General features: G+C 46.4%; 1 protein-coding gene across 2 annotated transcripts in view; it reads right to left on the reverse strand.

Annotated features, from left to right (window-relative positions):
• Window positions 1–495: 495 nt before the first annotated feature.
• Window positions 496–25,056, reverse strand: part of PPRC1 (PPARG related coactivator 1) — a 33,086-nt gene continuing 8,525 nt past the window's right edge. For both annotated transcript variants that reach the window (XM_073552879.1, XM_073552878.1), the window contains exons 2-14: window positions 23,360–23,509; window positions 22,965–23,108; window positions 22,657–22,737; window positions 19,698–22,416; window positions 18,926–18,979; window positions 18,368–18,425; window positions 17,362–17,429; window positions 15,199–16,003; window positions 3,176–3,355; window positions 3,031–3,088; window positions 2,743–2,864; window positions 1,702–1,853; window positions 496–925 (exon numbers count right to left, since the gene is read on the reverse strand). In XM_073552879.1, the coding sequence (XP_073408980.1) occupies window positions 822–925; window positions 1,702–1,853; window positions 2,743–2,864; window positions 3,031–3,088; window positions 3,176–3,355; window positions 15,199–16,003; window positions 17,362–17,429; window positions 18,368–18,425; window positions 18,926–18,979; window positions 19,698–22,416; window positions 22,657–22,737; window positions 22,965–23,108; window positions 23,360–23,509 (4,695 nt within the window). In that variant the 3' untranslated portion in view covers window positions 496–821. The remainder of the gene's footprint in view (window positions 926–1,701; window positions 1,854–2,742; window positions 2,865–3,030; window positions 3,089–3,175; window positions 3,356–15,198; window positions 16,004–17,361; window positions 17,430–18,367; window positions 18,426–18,925; window positions 18,980–19,697; window positions 22,417–22,656; window positions 22,738–22,964; window positions 23,109–23,359; window positions 23,510–25,056) is intronic.

The following is a 25,056-nucleotide window of genomic DNA, read 5'->3' on the forward strand; positions in this document are numbered from 1 at the left end:
ATGTCCCTGTAATGATAACGACCTGCACAACACAGCAATCAGGTTTACAGGAATCTGTAAATTACATAATTGATATTTTTTCCTCTATTGAAAACGCAAGCCTGAATCCATTTTCACACATAGCGTAGAGGTCAGATTTTTTTCCTGCATGTGTCTGCACCACAAGACGCAGTGACAATCTTCTCTGATTATTGCATGTTTGCTGGATTTCTTTTAGTCGTATTCCCCCTTATTCCACGTCTTTTTGGTGCAGATGTGAATTTGCGTTTTTAATGCTTTTTACACTGCAGAAAAGATTTGGTTTTGCTCTCACAAATACAGCGGCTTTTTTCTTCATGCACTTTTTTAGGAGCCTATTGGGCACAAAAAGGCAGTATTAAGCCTTTCCTACTGAGCAGAGTTTGGCTGAATATATTGTTTCGCCCCTCCACAAAAATGAATCACCTGCCAAAAGATCACGCCGTCCACTCCGAACCTAAATGATGACACAAGGAGGCCGCTGAATGTTATGTTTATTAGCGATCTGCATAGTGATTCCTCATCAGATCTGGGCAGTGCACACTAAGCGTCCGTTAAATAGGTTAGAAAAAAAAAAACCAAAAGTATCAATATTAAAAAGAAAAAAAAAATTATGACCTTATAACTTTTTTTTGATTATTTTTTTTTTAAAATTTAATTAAAAATGAAAAATAATCCAGCATTTGTCTCCCCGTCTGGGATGTTGGGAGTCTCATGCTCGTATTTAGTGAATGGCCTTCTCTCCAGTGTTTGAGGTAACTTTGTTATACGTGATTCTTCTGTACTGACGTCCGGGCGTGGCGTTACCTCCGGTGATTCTTTTGCGCTTGTTTTAATAAGGTATCGAAATCTAAAGCTTCATATTTGCTTCTAACCGGCGTCGGATCAAAGTCGTCACGGTTCGAATCTGCGAAGAAAAAAATAAAATAAAAATGATGGTAGTTGACATTTGCCTTCCTGGCTCGATAAAGACCCATTGGGTTTCTGAAATTGTATCATGGGGACCAAATGGAGGAGACAGGTTCAAATCGCTTAAAATGCCGAGGTCGCTGATCGTCACAGAATCCTGGTGAAGCTGCTACAACCAGAGCGAGCTTAGATACCGGCGAGTTTCTGCTGTGTAAATTATCCAGCATCCACCAAGGATGGAACAGGCTGTAAACTTTATCCATACATAGACAGCAAGTGTTAGAAATGGGTGGACGACGGGCACGGGAGATGCCAATTGGCACAGACACCTTTTCCCCAGCTTACGAGCACTTTAGCAGCTGCACGGCCTGAACTGAGGCTTAAGGGTATCCAGTCCAAGAATTATCTATTCACTGGATAGGCTATAATTTTTGGATCACCAGATGTAGAACTTATATCCCGTTCTTCCCTGGCTGACAAATTGCCATTCGTCCTGACTACAGAAGAAAAATCATCATCATCTATAAGTCCCCAGTTTGGGAATTATTACCTATCCAGTGATCAATTTTGGAAACAGGAATACCATGCCCGATACACATGCGAACACGAATGTGCACAAGTCTTGTTCAGCCCCAAGCGCAGATGAGCTGAGGAAGCGAGGAGCAAAAAAACACAAATAGAGGTTGTTTTCTGATCAAGCCTTACAACGCAGTGTCAATGCAGACATTGCTTGGGTATGTGCCCATGTCACACCACCAGTACGAAGGTACTTACCAAGGTCAGCATAATTACTTTTACAAAATTGTCTTCTGCCTCCAAAGCAGAGATCAAAAGGCAACTCGTCTGGAAGGCGCAGTTTGTGGCCATTTTCTATAGCAGCAAAGGCTTCCCTGGTAGAGCTGTAGGTCACAAAGCCATAGTTATCACTGTGGGAGAGAAAAGATGAATGCACATTACAAGAGAGGTAACCAGAGCGCCGGAGGAGCAATGTGTCACTCACAGTGTCGTGTGGCTTCTGGAGACGTGCACAATTTATTTCCTACTGAGTGCGCCTTCCTTTGAGCCCGGATGTTGGGCCTTATATGGTTAACAGGTTGGTTGTCCCAACTGGAGAAATCCTTCATTAACGCAAGCTGCGGAGACCCTCAGCAATCGGTACACAATCCATAACGGGAGTACCCTACATGGAAATGGCTGGGAGCTTGTGTGCATCGCGATAGACTGGAAGCAGCGAAGATGGCGGAAGATCGACAGGAGTTCAGTGATCAAAAAGTCTCATGAGCTGGTCCCTTATGGCAGCTGAGGTCCTTCTGATTTTCCGCCGTCTTCACTGCTTCCCCATGTAGCAAAGTCAGATTAACCAGCTTTCCTCCCATTGCTGCTGTTGGAAGCAGATGCCGACTATGTAAGAGTCTATTAACAAGACGTCTTTTTTCAGTGGATTCCCCCTTGGAACCCAACAAAGAAAGTGCTGAAAATAACAGCAATAAGAATCAACAGCAATGACAAAACCACTTGCAGTGCACACGATCCGTCACTTTTTTTTTGGAAGCCGCCACTATATTATACACCACCGACATTTTCCTGATGAGTGTTCCTATAGTAAAAGCAGTGCGGGTCGCCGGCACCTAATCTACGTCATGTGCACAAATCCCAGCACAGTTCATAAATCTGCTCCACACACTCGCATATCTGTGCCATACGGTAGAAAATCCAGTCATATCCTGATTCCAGGAATTGGCACGGAACCACGACGTGGAGCCGCAGAGGTGTAGATTAGGGCCCTTACTTTCCGGCTTCATACTGATCACATACCCCTCCTCTCTGAAGTGGATGGTGCACTCCTCTATCTCCCCAAAAACAGAGAAGCGGCGACTCAGCTCCGATCTTGTCATGAGACTGTTGATTTTGCCGACGTACACGACCCTCCGCTCCTCCTGAAAAGTAAGGAGCAGTCATCTTAACCACAGGTAACGCACACAACAGCAAAAATCATACACAGCCTAAACATGGGACAGCGTATTATTTCTAGAGAAAAAAAAACTGTCAATCTCACAATAGTCTTGCGGGGCGGTGCACAAGGGCCTGGATGGAAGTACTTACGATGGCTCGCTCCTTGTGAAACATTTTCCTCCTGTTATAACTTTCTCTGGATTCGTACCTGTCAAACAGATGTCACATTACAAATGGCAAAAAAAAAAAAAAACATAAGACCACAGCCCATAGTTACATGTACAACCAAATTTACCTCCGACTTCGGCTCCGACATCTCCGCCCGTAGGGGGATACAGATCGTGACCGGGATCGACTGGAAGAAGGAGTGCAGGATCGGGATGAACATGACGAAGATCTAGAGGAGCCGCTGGTGCCATAACTAGATCTGGAGGAGGAGCGAGACCTGCGCCTGCTTCTAGATCTGTATCTGGAGCTATGAGAAAGAAAAAAAAAACAAAACATAAAGCCGTGTGCCACACCGACCATTACTGTATAACCAGGTGCATACATCCTGCTTTGATATTCCCCTTGGGTGATTTTAGACTCTCACTTTCAATCGTTTCATAAAGAGTTTTCACAATTCCTTATCATCAGAGGCAGGATTACAGTGATTGATAAACACCCCCATACACAGCAGGATTGATGAAGGTTCGACCATTGGGACTTACAGTTATCACATAAAGGAGGCCACCAAACGCCCCCGTCGCAATGGAGTGGTAGTCCCTCATGCATGCCACCGCCACTCCATTCATCAATAATAGGCTCCCTAAAAAAAGATGAGCACTGTACTCCATCTCTGGCAGTCCTGTCGGCAATACCCATAAATAGTTTTAGTTTCTAACCCGACAAAAATTAAATTTAACAACTTTCCAATAGGCAGAAAGTCTAAAAAAAAAAAAAAAATGTCCAGCCGTTGTGTCTGCAGCTCAGATTCTCCAAGGTAACAGCAATGTCGAACAGTATTTGGCAGCAGGCCATGCGACTTCTATGGAGGCCCGAAAGCCATCAGGCTCTGTGTTAGCGCCCGCACCGGGCCCCCTCTTAAAAGTCAGCACGAGCAACGATGATGGAGCAGACGCTTACACCCCCATCATTCCAATGTAACATCATTCTGCCTAGGAGTCTGACGTGTCAGAGCAGCAGACGTGATGACATCATTACAGCGTGCCCACTGTTCTAACATGTCCGGCGCTTCACACTAAAGGCTCTGGAGACCGGAGCATCAGGTGGAATGAGGAAGGGCGAGTATTGTATTTCAAAATCAGTGACTGGAGGCCATAACAGTACGGGGGACCGCGAGGGGGCGCATCATACTGTACGGAGGACCGTGAGGGGGCGCATCATACTGTACGGAGGACCGTGAGGGGGCGCATCATACTGTACGGAGGACCGTGAGGGGCCGCATCATACTGTACGGAGGACCGTGAGGGGCCGCATCATACTGTACGGAGGACCGTGAGGGGCCGCATCATACTGTACGGAGGACCGTGAGGGGCCGCATCATACTGTACGGAGGACCGTGAGGGGCCGCATTATACAGTACAAAGAACCACGGGGGGGGGAAGCACATTATGCAGTACGAAGGACCGTGGGGGGCGCACTATACATTTCAAAGGACCACCGGGGGGGGGGGGGCGCATTATACAGTAGGAACCATAGGGCAAATTATGCAGTACAAAGGACCATGGGGGGGTGCATTATACAGTACACGGAGGACCACGGGGGGGGGGGGGGGTTTGCGCAACATACAGCAGAGGATCAGGGGTGGGGCGCATTATAATACAGGGTGGACCAGAGGGGAGAGGCGCATTATACTGTGCTGAGGATTATGTGGGGCACTTTATGGTGTGCGGAGGACCATGGTGGTGCATTATACTGTATGGAGGACCAAAGGAGGAGCATTACAATGTACGGAGGACCATTGGGGGCGCATTATAGTGAACAGGGAGGACCATGGGGGTTCATTATAGTGAATGGAGGACCATTGGGGGGAGGTAGCGCATTATTGTGTACGGAGGACCATGGAGGGAGCATTATAGTGCACGTAGGACCATGGGGGAAAGTATTATACTGCAGGGAGGACCATGGGAGGCAACCGGGGCAGTTGCCCTGGGCGCAGCCGGCAGGGGGCGCAGTCCGGGCCGGAATGCAGCAGTCCGCAGTGTCCTCTCTGGCGGCTGCGTTCTGCCGCCCCCCCGGCCTGAGAGTCGGCGGTTCTCTGTGTCAGCTGTCAAGCTGACAGCAGGCGCAGAGAAGGTGCGCGTGCCGGCTCCCAGGGAACAATTGTACTGACGTCTGTATAGACGCCAGTACAATTGCAGCTCTGACCGCGCCGGGCCAGAGCGACGTCAGCAGCGTGACATGTCATGTGATCACGCTGCTGACGTCACTCCCCGGCACCCAGAGTGAACACTCAGCACTGGTGGTAAGTGTGCTCCAATGTGGAGCTGAAGAAACCACCGAAGATGAGGGGTGTTAATGTGTGGCGATGGGGTTAATGAGTGGGGATGGGGTTAATGAGTGGGGATGGGGTTAATGAGTGGAGATGAGGTTAATGTGGGGATGGGGATTAATGTGTGGGGGGGTTAATGTGTGGGGATGGGGGTTACTGTGTGGGAAGAGTGGGGATGGGGGTTAATGAGTGGGGATGGGGGTTAATGAGTGGGGATGGGGTTAATGTGTGGGGGGTAAAGAGTGGGGATGGGTTTAATGAGTGGGGATGGGGTTAATGTGTGGGGAATGGGGTTAATGAGTGGGGGGGTTACTGTGTGGGGGGGTAAAGAGTGGGGATGGGGTTAATGAGTGGGGGTTAATGAGTGGGGGGTTAATGAGTGGGGATGGAATTAATTTGTGGAGGGTTAATGAGTGGGGATTTGGAGTGGGAGGGTACATAGTGTGTTGGGGGATTTGGGAGTATGGACGGGGGGGTTAATGAGTGGGGATGGAATTAATGAGTAGGGATGGGGGTTATTGCTTGAGGGGGTTAATGAGTAGGGATGGGGTTAATATGTGGGGGGTACATAATGTGTGGGGGGGATTTGGGAGTGGGGATGGGGGTTATTTAATGTGTGGGGGATTTGGGAGTGGGGATGGGGGTTATTTAATGTGTGGGGGATTTGGAGTGGGGGGGGGCGCCGAACCAAATTCTTGCCCCGGGTGCCAGGAAGCCTAGATACGCCTCTGGGGGGCACATACTGTACGAGGACCATATAGGGCTTATTATACTATAAGGAAGGCTATATTGGGCCATTATAATATTTGGAAGGCTACATTGGGGGGGGAGGCAAATATACCGTATGCTGTTGTGAGTTCATTTTTCCCTTCAGTATTGAGGTCTGATGAACTCCCTCCTCTGGTGAAGGAAGGTGGTGAGGCTGATTATCAGACACCTGGGCAGCTAGATGATGATTGGGTGGCTGGAATTGAGGACTGGCTATAAGGCTGCCGACGCCCTTCTTCCTGGCTGGTGATTTACCTGCTGGATTCTTGGAGACCAGTCTGATTCCTGCATCTCAAAGCTAAGTTTTTCTGCTCTGCTTTGTACTCTTCAGTTTTGTTTTTGTTTTGCCTTGTTTTTTGGGAGTTCTGCCATCCCCGGCCGGGGGTGAGCTGAATTCCATTTTTGTCTCTGATCTGTTGTTCTTTTGCTCTGTCTTCAGAATATACCTGAGTGCTGATATAGTCTTTTGAAGCCTAGCGACTTCAGAGCCTGTTTTTCCTATCAGTCGGTTGGCTCATTTTTATAGGGTTTTTGCGGATGGCAGACAGCAGCTTTCCTATCCTGTCCTATGTAGTTAGCTTGGGCCCCATCATTTGCTCAACCTATCTATCTGTGTTAGTGCTTTCATCTTGCTTCACCGTCATATGTTGGGGGCTGCCTATTGCTTTGGGGTCTGCTCTGGGGCTGTTTAGTTTTTCCCCTTTCTGTCTTTAGGCTATATAGTTCTCCAGCTGTGATCGAGGGGTCTAGGGCACCGAAGGAACCCCCCACAGCTACTGCTAGTTGTTGTGATAGGTTCAGGGGTCTGCAATCCGATAGCTGCCAACCTCTCTGGTTTTTCTGGACTTAGCTGGTATTTTGTTTTTTCCTCCTTCGGTGACTCATCATAACAGTATGCCAGCAATTTTACAGCATGAAGGTTTGTCTGCGGTCCATCATACTGTGTGGAGGGCTGTGTGGGATCTATTATACTGTTTGGAGGGCTAGTGCGCGCCATTAAGCACCGTGGAGAGGTTTGGGGCCATTATTTTGTATGTAGGCCCATTTTACTGCATGGAAGGTGTGTGCGTGTGTGTGTGTGTGTGTGGGGGGGGGGGGATGTTATATTATGTTGGGGTCACCATGCTTTGCCTTAAGAGTTGATGTTGGGTACAGTTGGGTCGTTATACTGTGCATGTGGAGGAATTCACCATGGGGGTATCATACGGTGTTCGAGGACACTTTTGTTGGTGTCCTACTTTAAGGGGACAATAAAAGAGGAATCTGATTTCAGCAGGAGGAAAGTTACTATGTAAAGGCGAAAAAAGTTGTGAGATTTGCTTTTTTGTGACCCTGACAGGTTTAGTTTTTTTTTGTTTTTTTTTTTAAGGGAGCCCAACTAGAACTTTTGCTATAGGGCCCCATGCTTTCTATGTACACCCCTGGGTAACACAGACTACAAATAAGACCCTATGTAGTCTGATCCTGCAGTCATGTTTCTTTCCATTTGTCCTCTACTTTATAGTTGTGTACGTTTTGTAGATTATCTAGAATAGCTGGACATATAGGAGATGACTGCCGGATCAGACTACAAACTATTCCTTTGTAGTCTGTTACCGTGGAGACGTAGAATGTTAGGGAGCTGTAGACAAAACTATAGGAAATAGGTTTGCAGGGGTTCAGGTTTCGCGTTGGAGAGAGTGCAGTCACCACAGGAGAGTATAGGTGTTATTTTAAAAGGGGGAAAAATGCAAGTGGTTGTCCCAAGTACCAGGGCTGTGGAGTCGGAGCTCATTTTAGTGGCGTCGGAGTCATTGAAACTGAGAAGTTGGAGTTGCTTGGAGTCAGAAGTTTGGCTTACAGACTCCACAGCCTTGCCAAGTAGATGACAACCCCTTTGGCTGCAGTTGGTTTAAAAAAAAAAAAAAAAAGCTTTATTCACCCTCCCCGCGCCAAGCCAGAGTTTCCCGCTGCTGTTTCCTGATGTTTGTTATTGTCTGCAGCCAATCACTGAGCTCAGCAGCTTTGCCCAGGCTGAGCTCATTGACTGGCTGCAGCGTTGTTGACGTGACATCAGCACTACACACAGACACCGGGAGCAGCAGTGGAGACTAAGAAATGGACATGGAGAGGGAGGGGGAATAGAATTACATTTGCCGGTAATTTGGTTTCTAAGACCATCCATGACAGCACACAGGAGGTTGCCTCCCCTCCTAATTAGGAACAAGAAACAAGAGGTTTAAAAAGCCATCCCCTTCCCTCAATCCCCAGTGTTTTCCAAGGACCACACGGAACGGATGCTTGAGTTGTTTTCTAATTTACACTAAGGAATCAAATGAACATATTGGGGGGATGGGGGGGGGGGGGGGAGAAATTACCCGTACTGTCGTGGAGGGTCTTAGAAACCAAATTACCAGCAAGTGTAATTCTATTTTCTCAAATTCCTTCCACAACAGCACACAGGAGAAATACCAAAAAATGGTTAGGGAGGGACAACAGCCTGTAGGACTTTCCTGCCAAACGCTAGATCTCTTATAGACAGATCTAATCTGTAGTTTTTAGTGAAGGTATGGACCAAAAACCAGGAAGCAGCTCTGCAGATCTGCCCAATGGGACGCATTGGCCCTTTCCACCCTGGAGTTGGCTCTAGTGGAATGGGCCTTTAGCGATTGTGGAGGTGATAGGTCCTGATTTCTGTAAGTGTCTCTGATTGATTTTTTGATCCAATTCGCCAGAGAGCTCTTGGAGGTTTTCTTTCCCTTGTTTGGTTCACCATACTGGACAAAAAGATTCTGATCCTTCCTTCTAAGGTTTTGTTTGACTCAAGTAGAAGAGAATAGTCTGCTGAACATCCAGTGAACAGAATCCTACTTCTCTCTCATCCTTTGGATTGTCACAGAAGGGTAGAATTATTTCTTGGGACCTGTGAAAGTCAGATGACACTTTTTGGCAAAAATGACGGGTCTAGGTGGAATATTATTCTGACATCCAGAATTCTTAAATAAGGTTCCCTAAAGGATAGGTTCCATACACTTGCCAGTCCTACTCTAACATGAAAACCACAGAGAGAGGAAAGAATACTCCAATATTTGAGAAAAAACCAAAACAGGCAGAGATGCTTACTTGTATAGACATGTCTCAATACAAATGCAGCGGACCCAAGTAAAATGGCAGCTGCACAGGTGCAAAAATACCTAATGAAACAGCCAGCCTACAATCAGGGATTGGCCGTATGGTACACCAGTGCAAAAAAATAATCCGTATGTGGCAATGTTCACACAGGGAATGCAGAGCATATGGTTCACAGCCTCTTAGTAACACCATAAAGGGGGGCTGCCTAGTGCTAACTATAATGCATCCCGTGTGAACAGAGGCCACAGTTTACAGAACCATTTGGGCCCAACTGCACCCTGAAAAGATAAAGTGCACAAAAACATATCAATATACAGGGGTTGGACAAAATAATGGAAACACCTGGAAACATCAACAAAAGTTAGTTTAATATGGTGTAGGTCCACCTTTTGCAGTGATTACAGCCTCAATTCTCCGAGGTATGGATTCATACAGGGTGTGAATTGTTTCCAAAGGAATTTTAGCCCATTCTTCAGTTAAAACACCCTCCAGTTCTTTGAGCGACGATGGCGGCGGAAATCAACATCTAACTTGAATCTCTAAAATCGACCATAAATACTCAATAATGTTGAGGTCTGGGGATTGTTGGGGACAGATGAGATGCTCAACTTCATTACAATGTTCCTCGTGCCATGTTTTAACGATTCTAGCTGTATGAATTGGTGCATTATAATCCTGAAAGATGGCGTTCCCCTCCGGGAACAGTGCTTGATCCACAGGATTCACTTGGTCGCCCAGAAGTGATGTTCTGCCCAAATGAAAATTCTTGCTGAGACCTGCTGCAGACTCTCGAATTTTGTGCTGCCTTGATGACCTAGATGAGCCACGTGGTCGTGTTGTCGGAGTAAACTCGGACATGGGTTCCCTGGAGTATTGGTTTTGCTGCTCTCGGGGCCTCCTCTCAATTCTCTGAAATTGGAGGAAGGGTTGTCCATCTATTTGGGCTAGATTCCCTGAAAGACTCCTCGAGATGTCACTGCTCCCCAACCGCGTTTGCTGGCGTCTGTTGTTACTGAAGACATTGGATTCTGGATCCAAGGTATTCCCTTTGCCAGATTTTCTCGGCTGAGCCACCAGTTGAGGGATAGTAAAACATGTTGGAGGAAGAGAGATTCTTGTACCGAGTGTCCCCTGAGCTTTGTGCCAGCGAGAAAGGATACATTTTTGGAGGATCTTTGAGTGAGCCTGGGCCAAGGGAACTGCCTTAATACATGATATCTTTGATCCCAGGACTGACTGACATTGCAAATCTTAAGATCACCCTCTTCTGGGTTATTAGGGTCCGAACCCTTGATCTTATGCATAATTGTTTAGTGACCGGAAGAAAGGATTTTTGGTTTTGGGAGTCTAGGTGGTTTCCTAAAGACTCTCTCGATTGATGGGTTCACATCTGATTTCTGCTGATTTACGATCCAGCCTAAAGATGTTAGAGTATGTAGAAATGAATGGAGATGCCCTCTTACAGTAGCGCTGGAGGGAGCCATGACGAGAAAGTCGTCCAGGTAGGGAACGATGCAGATGTCTTGCTTTCGGAAAAAGGCTACTACTTCCGCCATCATCTTTGTGAATGTTCGGGGTGCCAATAATATGCCGACGGGAAGGACCTTGAACTGGAAGTGACAGCAAACCTCAGATACCGATGGTAGCTTGGATGAATGGGTACATGGTAGTATGCCTCCTGGAGGTCTATGGTGGCCATGGCAAAGTCCTTCCCGATCAACAGGATTGTAGTTTTTACCGACTCCATTTTGAATCGTTGATACACAATTATTATTATTATTATTTATTGTTATAGCGCCATTTATTCCATGGCGCTTTACATGTGAGGGGGGTATACATAAAAACAAGTACAATAGTCTTAAACAATACAAGTCATAACTGGTACAGGAGGAGAGAGGACCCTGCCCGCGAGGGCTCACAATCTTCAAGGGATGGGTGATAATACAGTAGGCGAGGGTAGAGCTGGTCGTGCAGCGGTTTGGTCGATCGGTGGTTACTGCAGGTTATAGGCTTGTCGGAAGAGGTGGGTCTTCAGGCTCTTTTTGAAGGTTTCGATGGTAGGTGAGAGTCTGATATGTTGTGGTAGAGAGTTCCAGAGTAGGGGAGATGCGCGAGAGAAATCTTGTATGCATGCACAATGTATTGATTCAACAGTTTCAGGTTGATAACCCAATAATCTTTACTCAGCTTCTTTATAACGAGCACCCGGGAGTAATGACCCTGGCCTTGCTCTGCTTCCAGAAATGGTGATATTACCGCAGAGGATAGTATTTGCTGGAGCTCTGTGTACAGAATTTTCTGTAGCCTTGAAGATGGAAGGAATGTCACCTCTAGTCTTTGTGGGGAAAAGGAGGAAAATTTTATTTTTACTCATCTTCTGAGTCCAGGATTTTGTAGTCTGATGTTACCTCCCGTCATCTTGAGTAGTTTAAAATCCTGCCCCCTACTCGTTTGGAGTCATTTTCTATCTGAACGGGGGGTTCTGAACAGGGCTGTGGAGTCGGTAAGCCAAACCTCCAACTCCACCAAAATGGGCTCCGACTCCACAGCCCTGGTTCTGAAAAATATTTCTTCCTTTACCCCCATTCGGGTAGCTCCACCGTCCAGTTTTAACTTTCCCTCTGTATTGAGGGGTCTGAGTTCGAGGTGGACGAAATGGCCTCTTCTTGAGGGTTTTTTGCTCTGGAAGATTTTTCTTTTTGTCGGTCACCTTCTCCAGTAATTCGACCAGCGCAAGTCTGAACACGTATTCTTTGAAGTGAATAGAGCATAGTTTAGACTTGGATAGGATGTCTCCGCTCCACATCTTTAACCATAGCGCCCCTCGGGTGGTGTTGGAGAGTACCGCCGTCCTCGCAGCAATGCGAACTGACTCAGCTGAGGCGTCTGCAAGGAAACCAGCAGCTTTCTGTAGGACAGGTAATGAGGCCAGGTGGTCTTCTCTGGGGGGTACCACCCCTAACCCTTAAGGACAGGAAAACACTGGGGACTGAGGAAAGGGGAGGGCTATTTAAACCTCTTGTTTCATGTCCCTAGTTAGGATGGAGAGGCAACCTCCTGGGTGCTGTTATGAGGAGATTAGAAGAAAAAAAAAAAAAAAAAAAAGAAAGAATCTGCAGCAGGGGAGAGAGGTTTTCTGAAACTGGAAAAGTTTTTAAATATACTTATCAATGTGAAAAAAAGACCCAAAACATCATAACGTAACAATATGCAGAAAAGGAAGATGAAGAAAAATTATAAAACACGAAGTGGACAAAAAAAAAAAAAAAAAAACCTAACCAAAAACTAAATACTTGACATTTTAGGAATAAAGAAATAAGTCCCTAATAACAAAAATACAACAAAAAATAACTACATAAAAACTGGGGTTATTCTAGTTAAATCACCACATGTGAAAAATTATTAAAATGTTGGGGCCGCTTCTCTGGAGGACCTGCCTTCCCTAATCACCTTACAGACAGAGAAGAGTTTTCAAAAGGAATGGTGTAATGCTACACTTCTCCTCTGGGTGTGCTGCAGAGTAAGTGAATACTTGATCCTCTTCAGATCAGAGGAGCCTAGAGAGCCCCTATACACATTAGATGAAAGTCGGAAGTCCCTGAAGTGTTAGGCCAGATTAATACCCTGAGATCAGCTCATATCAGGTAAGAGGGCCACATGTAACGGTGCCTTTCATGTAGCCACACGGCCCAACACCGAGCGGAAGAGTGAAAGTAGAAGACCGTCAATTACTTCTGTAAAATCCACTCATTTTGCTACTCTACATCCTGTGCAGGTGTTGCATGTGGTTGGGGTGAAGCAGATATGCGATTTACACCCGACAATTCTCCAATGTCTGTGCACCCGATGCAGCCATGGAGGACGGAGCACCGAGAACATACATGCACTGCAAAGAGTTAAATCCACAGTAAAAAAAAAAAAAAAAAAAAAGGCATTAAAAAAAATGCTGCCTGTTTACAGTCTGCAGTGTGTGACGGAGCTTACAGAAAAGTCGCATACAGGTTAAAAACAAACTTCATTGTACTCGCCACTGTCCACACTCTAAAACCCAGAAGCCCAGCACTATGCTACACAGCCGACCCGCTCTCCCAACGAGACCCTGAACTTCTCTGGTCTGTACAGACTTGCAAAGTGAACGAACAATTAACCGGCGCAGTCAGCAGTTATCCGGGCGTCATGCTATGTTTTGACACCTCTGCTGCACACGCGGCTCTAATGTGATCATCAGGCAGACACGGTGTCAAAACATTCGACTTGTATCTCAGCGGCACATTAGAAGGGTTTTCCCACATTCTGCTGATAAAGCTCATTCATGCCATTTCCAGATCTCCGCTTGCAGTCAGTGAATGGAAACCTGTATTGTTTTACTGCTAGAGTGCTTTTCTTTCGACTGAGACCCGCTCCACACGAGCAGGATGGGGTCTCCTGGAAGTAAGCCATGAAGCCACTGATGGGCAAGAGGAAAGATCTTGATAATTGCAATTTGATGCAGACCTAAACACCTAAAGCTTTCACCTTGGACCACTAGGCAGTAATTAGGGCAGTACAAGTGGCAGGAACCAAACATATAACCACAGGTGGAGCGGACGGCAAAAGAGGGGTTCAAAGTAGACAACCTCTTAATTAAAGGATATAAGGTGTTTGTGTTTTTTGGCTAAAACAATTTTGCAACAGAGTTTCATTAAAAATGTTTACTACTTTGACCTGTTCGCCCCTGTAGAATGTAAAGGGCAGGGTCCTCTCCCCTCTGTATCAGTCTGTGATTGTTAGTTTGTTTACTGTAAGTGATATCTGTAATTTGTATGTAACCCCTTCTCATGTACAGCACCATGGAACCAATGGTGATATAAATAATCTCTGCGCATCCCTGCATGTCCCCTACGCATCAGACAAGTGTATAAGCTCTTCTGATGGTCTGACAAGTCGTTGACAATCGATTTGCACATCCGGATGCTTCAGCCACAGCAGTAATTGTGACCGCATCAGACTGTTCTTTCCATTACCCAGACTGGAATGACGCACATATAATGTTACACTAGGCCGGCTAATAAAAAAAAAAGCTTCGGACAGCATCAGGTAAGCAGCGGCTCTTGGGGCACCTGTGCAACAGTGTTATAACACCAACATTTGTGACTCCTATCTCTCTTCTCCTGAACTGTCCTCTAAGCTCATTTCAAGTTGAACTTTGATGTGGTCATAAATGAGCTAAGAAGATAACTCCGAAAAAGCGAGATAAGAGTAAGGGCCCCGTCACACATAGCGACTCACCAGCGATTCCGACAACGATATAAACTTGTCAGGATCGCTGGTGTGTCGCTACATGATCGCTGGTGAGCTGCCAAACAGGCAGCTTCACAAACGATCAGGACAGGGACACGCGGGTAACAAGCGACACACGTCGCTTAGTTATCCGCAGTGTACGTTAAGATACTAGCGCGCTGGTGCAGGGAGCTGGTAACCAAGGTAAACATCGGGTTTCTAAGCGCCACGCGGCGCTTGGAAACCCGATGTTTACCTTGGTTACCAGCTCCAGCTCGCTGGTCTCCCGCCTGCCACACGCAGCGATGCGTGCTGGCCACTGGGAGACCAACAATCAAAAAAATGTCTAGGCCATTCGAGCACGATCAGGGATACCCAGCAGGGGGGGGCGGTCGCTGATAGGTGTCACACACAGCGATCTCGCACGTGAGATCGCTGTGTTGCGCCACAAAACTTGTGACTCAGCAGCGATCTAACTAGCGAGATCGCTGTGTGAGACGGGGGCTTTAGGCAATCCCTTCCATCAGAATCACCTCTTTGACAAATTTGCAGTAGCTATGTACAGTGATATCGAAAGGAAGTAGAAACCAAAGCTTGAGAATTCTTTAGGAAACCCTTTGACAAAAATGCTTTATAGCCAATACATGCAAGTATAAAAAGTAAAAGCCCCTAGAAGAGAAACTTACGTTCTTCTCCTCTTTGATGCAGGCGACCCTGACAGAGACCTTGAGGACGAGGAGGAAGAGGATCTTGAGCCTGAGCGACTAACACTAGACCGGTCTCGCAATGATTTTTGGGGACTGGGGGAAGCCTTGTATTTCCTATAGCAGCGCAGAGCCCTCCGTGAAGAGGCGTCTGCTCTTTTCACATCAGTTCTACTCTCTCCATTTTCACTACGACAAGGCGAGGAGTCCGGTGACATTAATACTGAAGCTGGTGCACTGGCAACTGCCAATTCGGCCATAACCTTAGTCCTGTGGTCCAGGGGGTCTGTGTTAGCTTTTCGTATGCTATCACAAGGTGCAATTGGTTGGACGGGGCCACAGGTGGTGCTTTGGTTGGAGACTGCTGAAGGTGCACTTGGCGCAGGCGGTTTTGGGCAAGCTTTGTGCTGCTGCCGTTTGTTGAATTGCACTATGGGTTTTATGATGATATTTGGATGGTGCTTGACGTTCCAGCGAGAGCCTTCTTCACAGGAGGCAGATGACGGAGTAGCGGTGGCCTTGTTCTCTGCCTCCTGGCTCGGTAAGATGCAGTAATCATGGTCACCAGAGGCCACATGGACAGGAGGCACGGCGACAGCGGGTGAAGGGACAACACTGCGGCTTTTCAGACGGCTTTGTGGCAATGGCTTTGGCGCGATGAGTTTCACAGTTTTCAGAGGTGAGAAGGTCTTTTCTTGGCCATGCAAAGTCCTGGACTTGCCAATACTGGACCCAGTAACTACAGACTTCCAGAGCTGATGTGGTGGAGTTGCAGGAGGGGTAAGACCTTCAAGAAAAAAAAATGGTTTTATTTTTTAAAGCCTTTTACACATCCTAGAAAATATCTCTAATATACAGCAGAGTATCATCGAAACTCCCATAATGCAGATCTTCAGCAGCATGACAATCATGGCAATACAGGGGGCCATGGGTGTTCTGCTTAAAGGGAACCTTTCACCAGGTCACCAGGTTTGGCCGATATGAGGTTAGACCTCCACCTTTTAGAGCTGATACACAACGTTTTATAATGCTACATTTCTGCCCTCAACTTTACCTGAACGAGACCTTTTACTATACTCACTAGCGGGGTGGTCCGGTTAGAGCGGTGTCACTTCTTGAGATGCCGCCCTCCTTCTGTGCTTTGTGTGGATGACACGTCTCTACGTTATCCAGTTTCTCCGGGCATCGCGCTCCTGCGCAGGTGTTTTTCTCTGCCCTATTGAGGACAGAGTAAAGTACTGCAGTGCGCAAGGGCCGAAAAGGTCAAAGAGCCGCTGCGCATGCGAACTGCAGTACTTTACTCTGCCCTAGTCAGGGTACAGAAGTACGCCGCAGCAGGAGCATGATGCCAGGGGACAGTGTGTGGCTGATGTATGTAGGGAGGCATCATCCACACCAAACAAGGAGGGCGGCATGCAAAGAAGATGGGAGGCGCAGGAAGAAGAAGCAAGAAGAGCAACATCCCTCAGGCCGGTATAATAAAAGCTGTTTTTCTTCTCTTTCACATGGGGTGGGGGCATATTATATATATATATATATATATATATATATATATATATATATATATATATATATATATATATATACACACACACATACATATACACATACACACACACACAGCATTATAGAATGCTGTGTATCAGGCCTGAAAGGTGGCCGTACCTCATATTGGACAAACCCGGTGACATGTTCCCTTTCAACCTGTACGTAGCGAGCTCCCCCTAGTGGTGGTTGTATACATCTATAGGCAGCGAGCTTCCCCTAGTGGTGACTGTATAAATCTGTAGGAAGCGAGATCCCTCTAGTGGTGGCTGCATAAATCTGTATACAGCGAGCTCCCCCTAATGGCAGATGTATAAATCTGTATACAGTGAGCTCCCTCTAGTGGCGGCTGTATAAATCTGTATGCAGTGAGCTCCCTCTAGTGGTGGCTGTAGAGATAAATATGCAGTGAGATACAGCGACTGGTAGCTGCAGGAAGACACAATTGTAGGATTTAATAGTATGACAATGAAGAGCAGCTGCACAATCAGGAGTGTGACATTACAAGAGCATTCAGCAGAGTTCTGCACCTCTGATCAGCATCATTAGTGTATTTACCGAAGGCAAGCGTCGACTATACGTGCGATAGCGGCTACTCACCAGCTGTGTTCACCAACTCCGGCGCCAACTGTTTCTCATGAACTTTCTTCTCCAATGTTTTCCCGGTCCTGCCAAAGAAACAAAGCGCATCACAATGACAATCATCACTGCCCCAGATACTCCCAACAAGGAGCTTCAAACCAGTGTGTGATTGTTAAGAACGTCCCAAATGAATGTAGCATTTTTCAGACCTACATGTAAAGTACATGGGGCACCAAGCTTTAGCAAGATGTCGAGGGTGAAAGAAGGATCGGGGTGATCCTTAGCTCTCATACTGTAAACCACCCCTCTCTCCACTGAGCCAACACTTGTGCTTTTTGCAATGGAAACAAGCACCCAGCTCACAGCTAAGGTGCACGGCCGGTTTCAGACTATCCTGGTACGGCTAGGCAGAGGATAAAGGGTTATTACGGCACAGCTCACGTCCACACGGAGACGAGCAACTTCGGTAGCTACCTGGTGACCGTGCACGCGCCTCAGCAACGTGGTCAGCAATGCAAAAGTGAACGGCACCGGACTTGCCACTGAAAATTGCCTCCGATCGCTCCCCCATAAAAATAAAGTGCTTTTTTTGTTTTATCGATTTTTAAATTTTAAAGTTTGGATCTTCCAGAACCGTACTGATCTGCAGAATAAAGTGGTTAGGTCATTTTTTTTACCATGCAATGAATGCCGTAAAAAAAATTAAAAAAAACAAAAAAACAAATGGCTTTTTTCCACCCTTTCAGTCCACTTGGAATTTTTAGGTAGAGAAAAAAATGAAAAAATTGCCCACGGCCAAGAGTTCTTTAGGATTTGCACAGTGTATTTTCTGTACGAGCGGCTATGATTATGCCGGGTTCCGCTGCTCATCAGATTCACGCGAATAGGACAAACTGCGGTAAATGGAACGAAACCTAGAAACGTTTCATACGTCGTCCGTGCGGTCGGGTACTTATGCAGGAACGTCTGCACGCTCTGCCGCAAGCAGCGGGGAGAGCAGCTGTAGGGTAACTCTCCTACTTACCCCGAGTTTCCTACAGCCAATCTATCAGGACTCTGAGGGAGCCGCTCCTCCTCTTTAGCTGCAAAGAACCAAATGTGTTAAACGTCTGTAATCAGGACGCGGGCGAGATCGACAGGTCATGTGCAAGACAAGAACGGAACGGATAACAAGATATAAAAATTACAGCCTGGAACTGGCAGCGTGCCGCTCATCATCGCTGCCATGACTTTTTCGAAGGACTAACCCTGCGGCGGTAAAAAACGAGGATTTTGCAATTTTGTATTAAAATCAGAAGATTCAACACAAATATATATTTCTTTTAGTATAGTCAAATATTAAAATGGGATGGTTGCCACTTGTGCACAAAAGACTAGGGTTAGGTTGTCATTGTATGGGCATGTCTCCATTTTACAACCTGATCCCATTAAGTATTTACCGCAGAGCAAGCCAACCCCAATAAAAGGAGCTGCTCCAGACTGAGCACATTCTCCCCGAGACAAAGGGACGGCACTGCTCCCGTGTGTCAGCGGCAGAGAACTGTCAAAAAGGGAAAAGTAAAAAATATGGACCCCGGCTTACCTTCTGACTTCTCAAACTGCTCCAGCAAGCTGGTGAGATCCGTCGCTTCAATGCCTGGAAGAAATAACAGTCAATTCCCATCTATACGTCGCATCCTTAGATAACACTATCATTTTCCTCCCACACGATTTTTTATTTTTTTTCCTAGAGCCAAATCAGACCTTGACTTTTTGGATATTGGTGACATTCTAAGAATATTCTGTCCCCAGAAAACCCTTTAAAGTATCCATGATGATTTAGCGAATCCTGTTTTGAGCAGGGGGTTGGACCAGATGGCCCAGGAGGTCCCTTCCAACTCTACGATTCTATGATTCTATAGATGACGACGCCTCCATACCAGAGCTAGAACTTGGCAAAATTAGCATAGAACTGCATAGCGCACAACTCGAGACCACTACTCAGTTGCGTTCCTCAGAGGAGGGATTATAAAATAGAAATGAGCCAATCAATTATCAAGGCACAGGTGCAGAGGTCACAGAGTCTGTGGCCACTGGACAAAAGCCCCGTCAACCTGCCGACATCCTTTGCACATTTTCTGACTAGTAAGCCTAGCACGATGCCATACACGCATCACAATGATGCCACAGAGGATTCTTGCAGGTATGAGGACTGTTTGCAGAGCTCACGTCCAGCAGCTACAAACAGACATGGTTGCTGGACCCAGGTCCTGGGAATAGATTGGCGCATCTCTATAAAACATTACCTTTCAGGATTTTATTGCCTACTGATCAACACAAAGCCTTAAAGGTTACGGTGCACCCTGACTTCTCACCTGATTCACAAGTAAAGCTTTTCTCAGGTTCCTTCGGGTCAGATTGGACTGTAGTTTGGAAGCCTTCCTCAGACGTACAGCTGGGTTCAGCACGAGGGAGGACGCAAGGCTCTGCAGCTACGGATGCCACCTTATCTTGTGCCGCTTCTTGGGCGGTACCCCTTCCAGTGGCTGGAATCTTCTCAATTTTTGTCTTCTCGACCTTAGTAGAAACAACTGGTAGCGGAACAGTTTTTTCTTGTGAGGGTAGGATGTTTACTACCTGCATCTTAACATTTGCAGGAACCGTCTGCTTTGGCTGCTCTGGTTTCAAGCCCGATACAGACGGTGGCACCTGAATTCCTGGTTGCGCATTGGCAATGTTGGCATCGGATTCCGGCTTTATTTGGAAACCTAATTTCTGGGCTTTCTTCAAAATTTCCATTATTTTAAAAACCATTTGGTTTGCAGATTTCATATCTGGAATCAGAATATTTTCCTTCTTGGGTTCTGGGACGGGCGCATTTTGGGGTTTCTTAGCAACTTTCATGGACAGCGAGGACGCATCAGACTTTGGACATTTAGGTTTTGCACCCTTTTTGGGCTCTTTTGGCCCTACACTGTTCTCTGGCTTCATCACTGGTATCCTATAAGCCTGGGGTCTGCAATCTACAGCTGGGACTGCACTTTCCTTCCTTCCTTCTGGAACTGGTAGCACATGGAGACTGGATGCACCAAAGGGAACAGACTTTTCATAAGAGTTAAGAAGGTACTGACTTTCATGCATTGCTTGTGCCATTTGTGCATTAGGCCAATAAGGTGTTGGTGGCCCTGGTACCCAGCCAGTAGGATGTACTGGTGGCATTGCAATAGGTGGAGGTGGAAACGGAGGCCAGCTCATGACAGGTGGTGGTTGTACAGGCATACTATTTGGATAATGAGGCACTGCCGCCATGGGTGGCATGCCAGGGTAAAAAGAAGGATGCGGAGGGACAGTCGGCCACACGGGTGGATAAAATGGAGGTGGCAAGCTAGGCTGGGGAGTTATTGGCGGTGGAGCAACATATATACCAGCTGGATGTGGTTTCTCATTTAAGTGGTGGACTTCTTGACTCGTCATTGGTGCAGGAACCGAGGCTAAACTTACTGGACATTCCTGTCCAGAACTGATAGCTTTTTTTGGTGGACATGGTTTCTCTTCTACTGATGGCTTCTTTGATTGCTCAGGTACAATTAAGCAGGGTAGTTCTGCCAACTCTGTCGGGGGCTCGGGAACAGTTGGCCACTTGCTACATGACAGGTTTTCATTTTCTCGAGTAGGATTCTGTTGCCGGTGCTGAAGTCGTTTCCGATATTCACTTAAACTAAGAGACTTGGGCTTCGCTTCCTTTATCTTCAAAGAATCACCATCTTGCGCATCTTCAACCTTCGAGGCTCCAGATTCTTCTCCGACGCAGATATCAGAAGAACCTAAAGCATCTCTGCCATTATCCGTACCAGACTGTAAAATTTCAACCTTGGCGACAGGCTCTGAAGTCTCAGCAGAACCAGGATTCTCAATTTTGGGGTTTTGCTCCAAATTGTTCCCAACATTTATTGCACTCTTTGCTTGTTCGCTTTCTTTAGACACAGGCTTTACTTTCACCACTGCGACTTTTTTCTCAGTGTTGGAAGCGTCCATGCTTGCACGAGTTCTCGCCTTGGCACGGCCGGTCTTGGAGGAGCGGAGCTCCATCTGGGACTCCATTTTAACCTGGTCTAATGTCTTAACCAAAAAATCAGATTCCTGCAGAGAGGGGTTGGTTGGACGGCTCGAGGGTGGTTGGACGATGCTTTGCACCGTTACCGGTTCTGGTGCATTTGGAGGTTTGTCTTCAGTGACAATCTTAGTTTTACTTTTCGACTTTGTTTTAGAGGGTTTCTTAGCTCTGCCAGTTCTCCTCACCTTCTGTGGCAGGTTTTCATGAGCCACTATCGGAGCAGCGATAACCGGTTCACTATTATTTTTTTGATCTGAAACCACTTCCTCCGAGTTATGGGAGTCGTCATTATCCGGAGACTTATTAACCATTATGTCAGTCGCTGGAGGTTGAGGGGGTGAATCCCCTAATTTAGGCACAACTGTAGCGTCCATCAATTCTTCATGGACCCCATCTGCTTCTTTTATGTAAACATTCACTTTTCCATCATTCATTTCTAACTCTGGGACAGCCTTCTCCGGTGAGGACAGGTGATTAGGTAGATTTTCAATTTCAACATCCATTCCCGTCATTCCATCTAAAGACTCCGGACTTAAGATGTCTGCCGGCGGCTCCACAACTACCGGGACTTTTATACATTCTCCTTCTTCGGACACAATCTCAAGAAACACTGCGTCCTTTAGGTTTTCGTCATCTTCTGACTCTAGGCACATAGTTATGGCAGGTAGGCAGTAAGGGTGCATGTACTTGACCAATTCACTGAGGGCGAATTTTTCCGTATTTATGATGCACGGCGTTCCGTGCATTAGGATCTGATCGGGATCCCCGTCATTAACGTTCAAGTCATTGTCATGTGTTAGTAAACCGGGGCTTTTATCAGTAACACACTGCAGTTCTTCATCCTCTCCATCGCTTCGTTGGTGGGTTTCCTCCGCTTCTGCCCTTCGCGGTAAGCACGCTACGAAGCTTTTAAGTCGGGGGCGTCTCTTTGGTGTGGAGCAGATTGTATCTGGAAACAGTTCCCAGTTTGGCCCAGAAATCTGTAACGAAGCATGAATATCATGAAGTCTACCAACGTAAAGCTCTATAGGACACTTGTCCTAGAAATGGCGCTTCTGCAAGGCGTTGTGCAGCCCCCTTCTCCTCCACCTTAACGTTATGCAGGGAAAAGACCTGGTGGCTAGGCCCATCCGACATCTTGCACGTATCGAGCGAATATCTGGCAGCTGAGTCAGAGAAGGGGCTGCAAAACCTCTTAAAAAAATGGTAAATTTACTCACTTTGCTTGGAGTAGCTCTTCGCTGGCTGTCCAGGGAGAACATGTCGTGATCAGGGGGTGTACGCGACAAGGCAAACAACTTCTGCAACAAAACAAGGAAACAAATGTGAGCTTCTAAAAACAGGTAACAGCATTTCATACCGATTCCCCCCATACACATGCACGGACACTTCATCTGAGCATGCATATCACTGCCGGAAAAATAAATAAGCTGCTGCCAGACATATCTGTGTGGGCTGGGGGTTCAAAGCCAACAGAGGACACGGCTATACTTGCTGAAAGCCCAAATCTGTCTACATCTGGACTTACCGCGCCGCCCTCCCGCGGTGACACCAGCAGCTCTGAATCTGGAATGGAGTCAAACGGCGACATATTTTCGTCATCGGCATTGTCCAGGATTTCTGTTAGAGCTGTCAAAAGTGACAATTCGTTTTCATCGTCGTAAAGACCTTTCTGTTGGGGGAAGAAAAAAAATTAAATGGGATGTAAATGGCACAAAACCATGATTGTGGCGCCATATCTGACCAAAGGTTGAATGTGGCATTGCAGCTCATCCTCCAATGTGTGGAGGATGAGTGTGGGTGCTGCAGCAATGCTTTTTGCGGATTGTACGACCACAAGAGAATCGAGGTCCTGCCACAAAGGCATCAGTATCATGGCGGCTAGACAATGCGTGGAGATGAGAGCCGCTGCACGCCTCGTACCTCGGTCTGTGCAGCAGGATCGTCGATGATGGAAATGATCGAGTTGTCGATGTAGCCTTGGAACGTTCCCAGGATTCCTCCTGCGTCCAGGGATGACAGCGTGAGGTCAGCGAGGCCATCATAGGTCTCGTCTTCCTCCAGGTCGTGACACTGCAAAACAAAGGGAAATGTGAAACACACCGCCAGGAGCAAGAAGGCTCTAATAACCTGCAAGACACTTTAAGAAAGGAGAAACATGGAGACTTTGGCCAATACACCGGTCGCGGGGTCATAGATCGTTCTTACATTGCAGTATATCCTGAGTATACGTATATCACTGCTTATAGAGGAAAGGAGGGAGAGAGGAATAGACATGCAAATAGAATAAAATATAATTAAAAAAAAAAAAAAAAAAAAACACATTAAAATAAATGTATACACCGGACCAAAAATAATTATTGGGATAGAGAGAATAAGTCATTAATTAATTCCACTTTACTAATGGGATATAATTTACCTTATGTAATTAGAGACAGTATTAAAAGTATTATATTTTAGATTAGCACTGAGTTTAGGAATCCCTAAAATGGTTGATGGGAATAATGGTTTATAATATAGTGCATAATCCAGGACATTGTCCTATCAGTTACTTTATACAGCTGGATCTATTGTATTAGTAGTTAATTTGTAAAGTTTGGACTGACTATGTTGCAACTGTTGCATTTACAAGTGTATAAAGGAGGTGTTACAGCGTTTACATATCTCTTAATCCCTTTTGGGATGGGTTTTCAGTCCATACAATAGCAGAGGAGATAAATACTGTGAATAGTTAGTACACCTTAGTATTCACAGTCTCTGAAGAAATAAATACAAAAGCTGCTATAGATAAACACTGAGGAGTGAACTATGAATGGTCAGGGATTTAACAGTCTCAGGAGAAGCTCTGCTCTATGCCAGGCTGTTAGAGGAAGAGGACAGTTGGTGCTTTTAAACTCCCATGAAGGGGAGATGGGGGAGGAGCTAGTGGAACACAGACATTCTGCTGCAAGTTCATTATAGAATGTTCTGAGCACCAACTGTCATCTCTTATCTCAGTAATGGGAACTATCAACCCAGGGGGAGAAAGAAGCAGATTTCTCCGATAAGAAATATTACAAAGTTTCTTATTTTCATGTTTACTATTGATGTAAAAAAAAAATTAAACTTTAAAACGACGGTTGCTCTCCAAATATAGCCTGAAACAACGGACAATGATTATTTTCAGCCATCAGTTCAGTGTCACGGATAGTGTTTGCATTGTGTTGAAGGAGACGAAAAACTGTCACGTTATGTTTACGCCAATAGAAAAGAAAAAAAAGAAAAGAAAGTGAAGGCAACCCTTTAGTAGGAACGTCAGGCCACATGGACGCTCCATATATAGCCCGAGGAGTGATTCTAACACCTAAGCCAGACTCAGGGCGTCCTTAAAACCAAGACAAGAAATACAGGTCTGACGGGAAGTCGGCGTGAGACACAGGAGTAGGAACCTGCTGCACTTTTTGTTTGTACCTATCTTGGTTAAGGGCCTGTTAGAAATCGCTAAAGCGTCACCGATTTTGTGATGCAACAGCGATCTCGCTACATGTGACGCTCACCTCCGACCGCCCCCCCCAGCTATCGCTGATCGCGCAAGATCGGCCTGGTCCATTTCTCGTCGTCGGCTTCCTGCTGGCGCCGAC

The sequence above is a fragment of the Dendrobates tinctorius genome, unplaced genomic scaffold, assembly GCF_039654945.1.
Source record: "Dendrobates tinctorius isolate UK_male_01 unplaced genomic scaffold, ASM3965494v1 ptg000196l, whole genome shotgun sequence".
Taxonomy (NCBI): domain Eukaryota; kingdom Metazoa; phylum Chordata; class Amphibia; order Anura; family Dendrobatidae; genus Dendrobates; species Dendrobates tinctorius.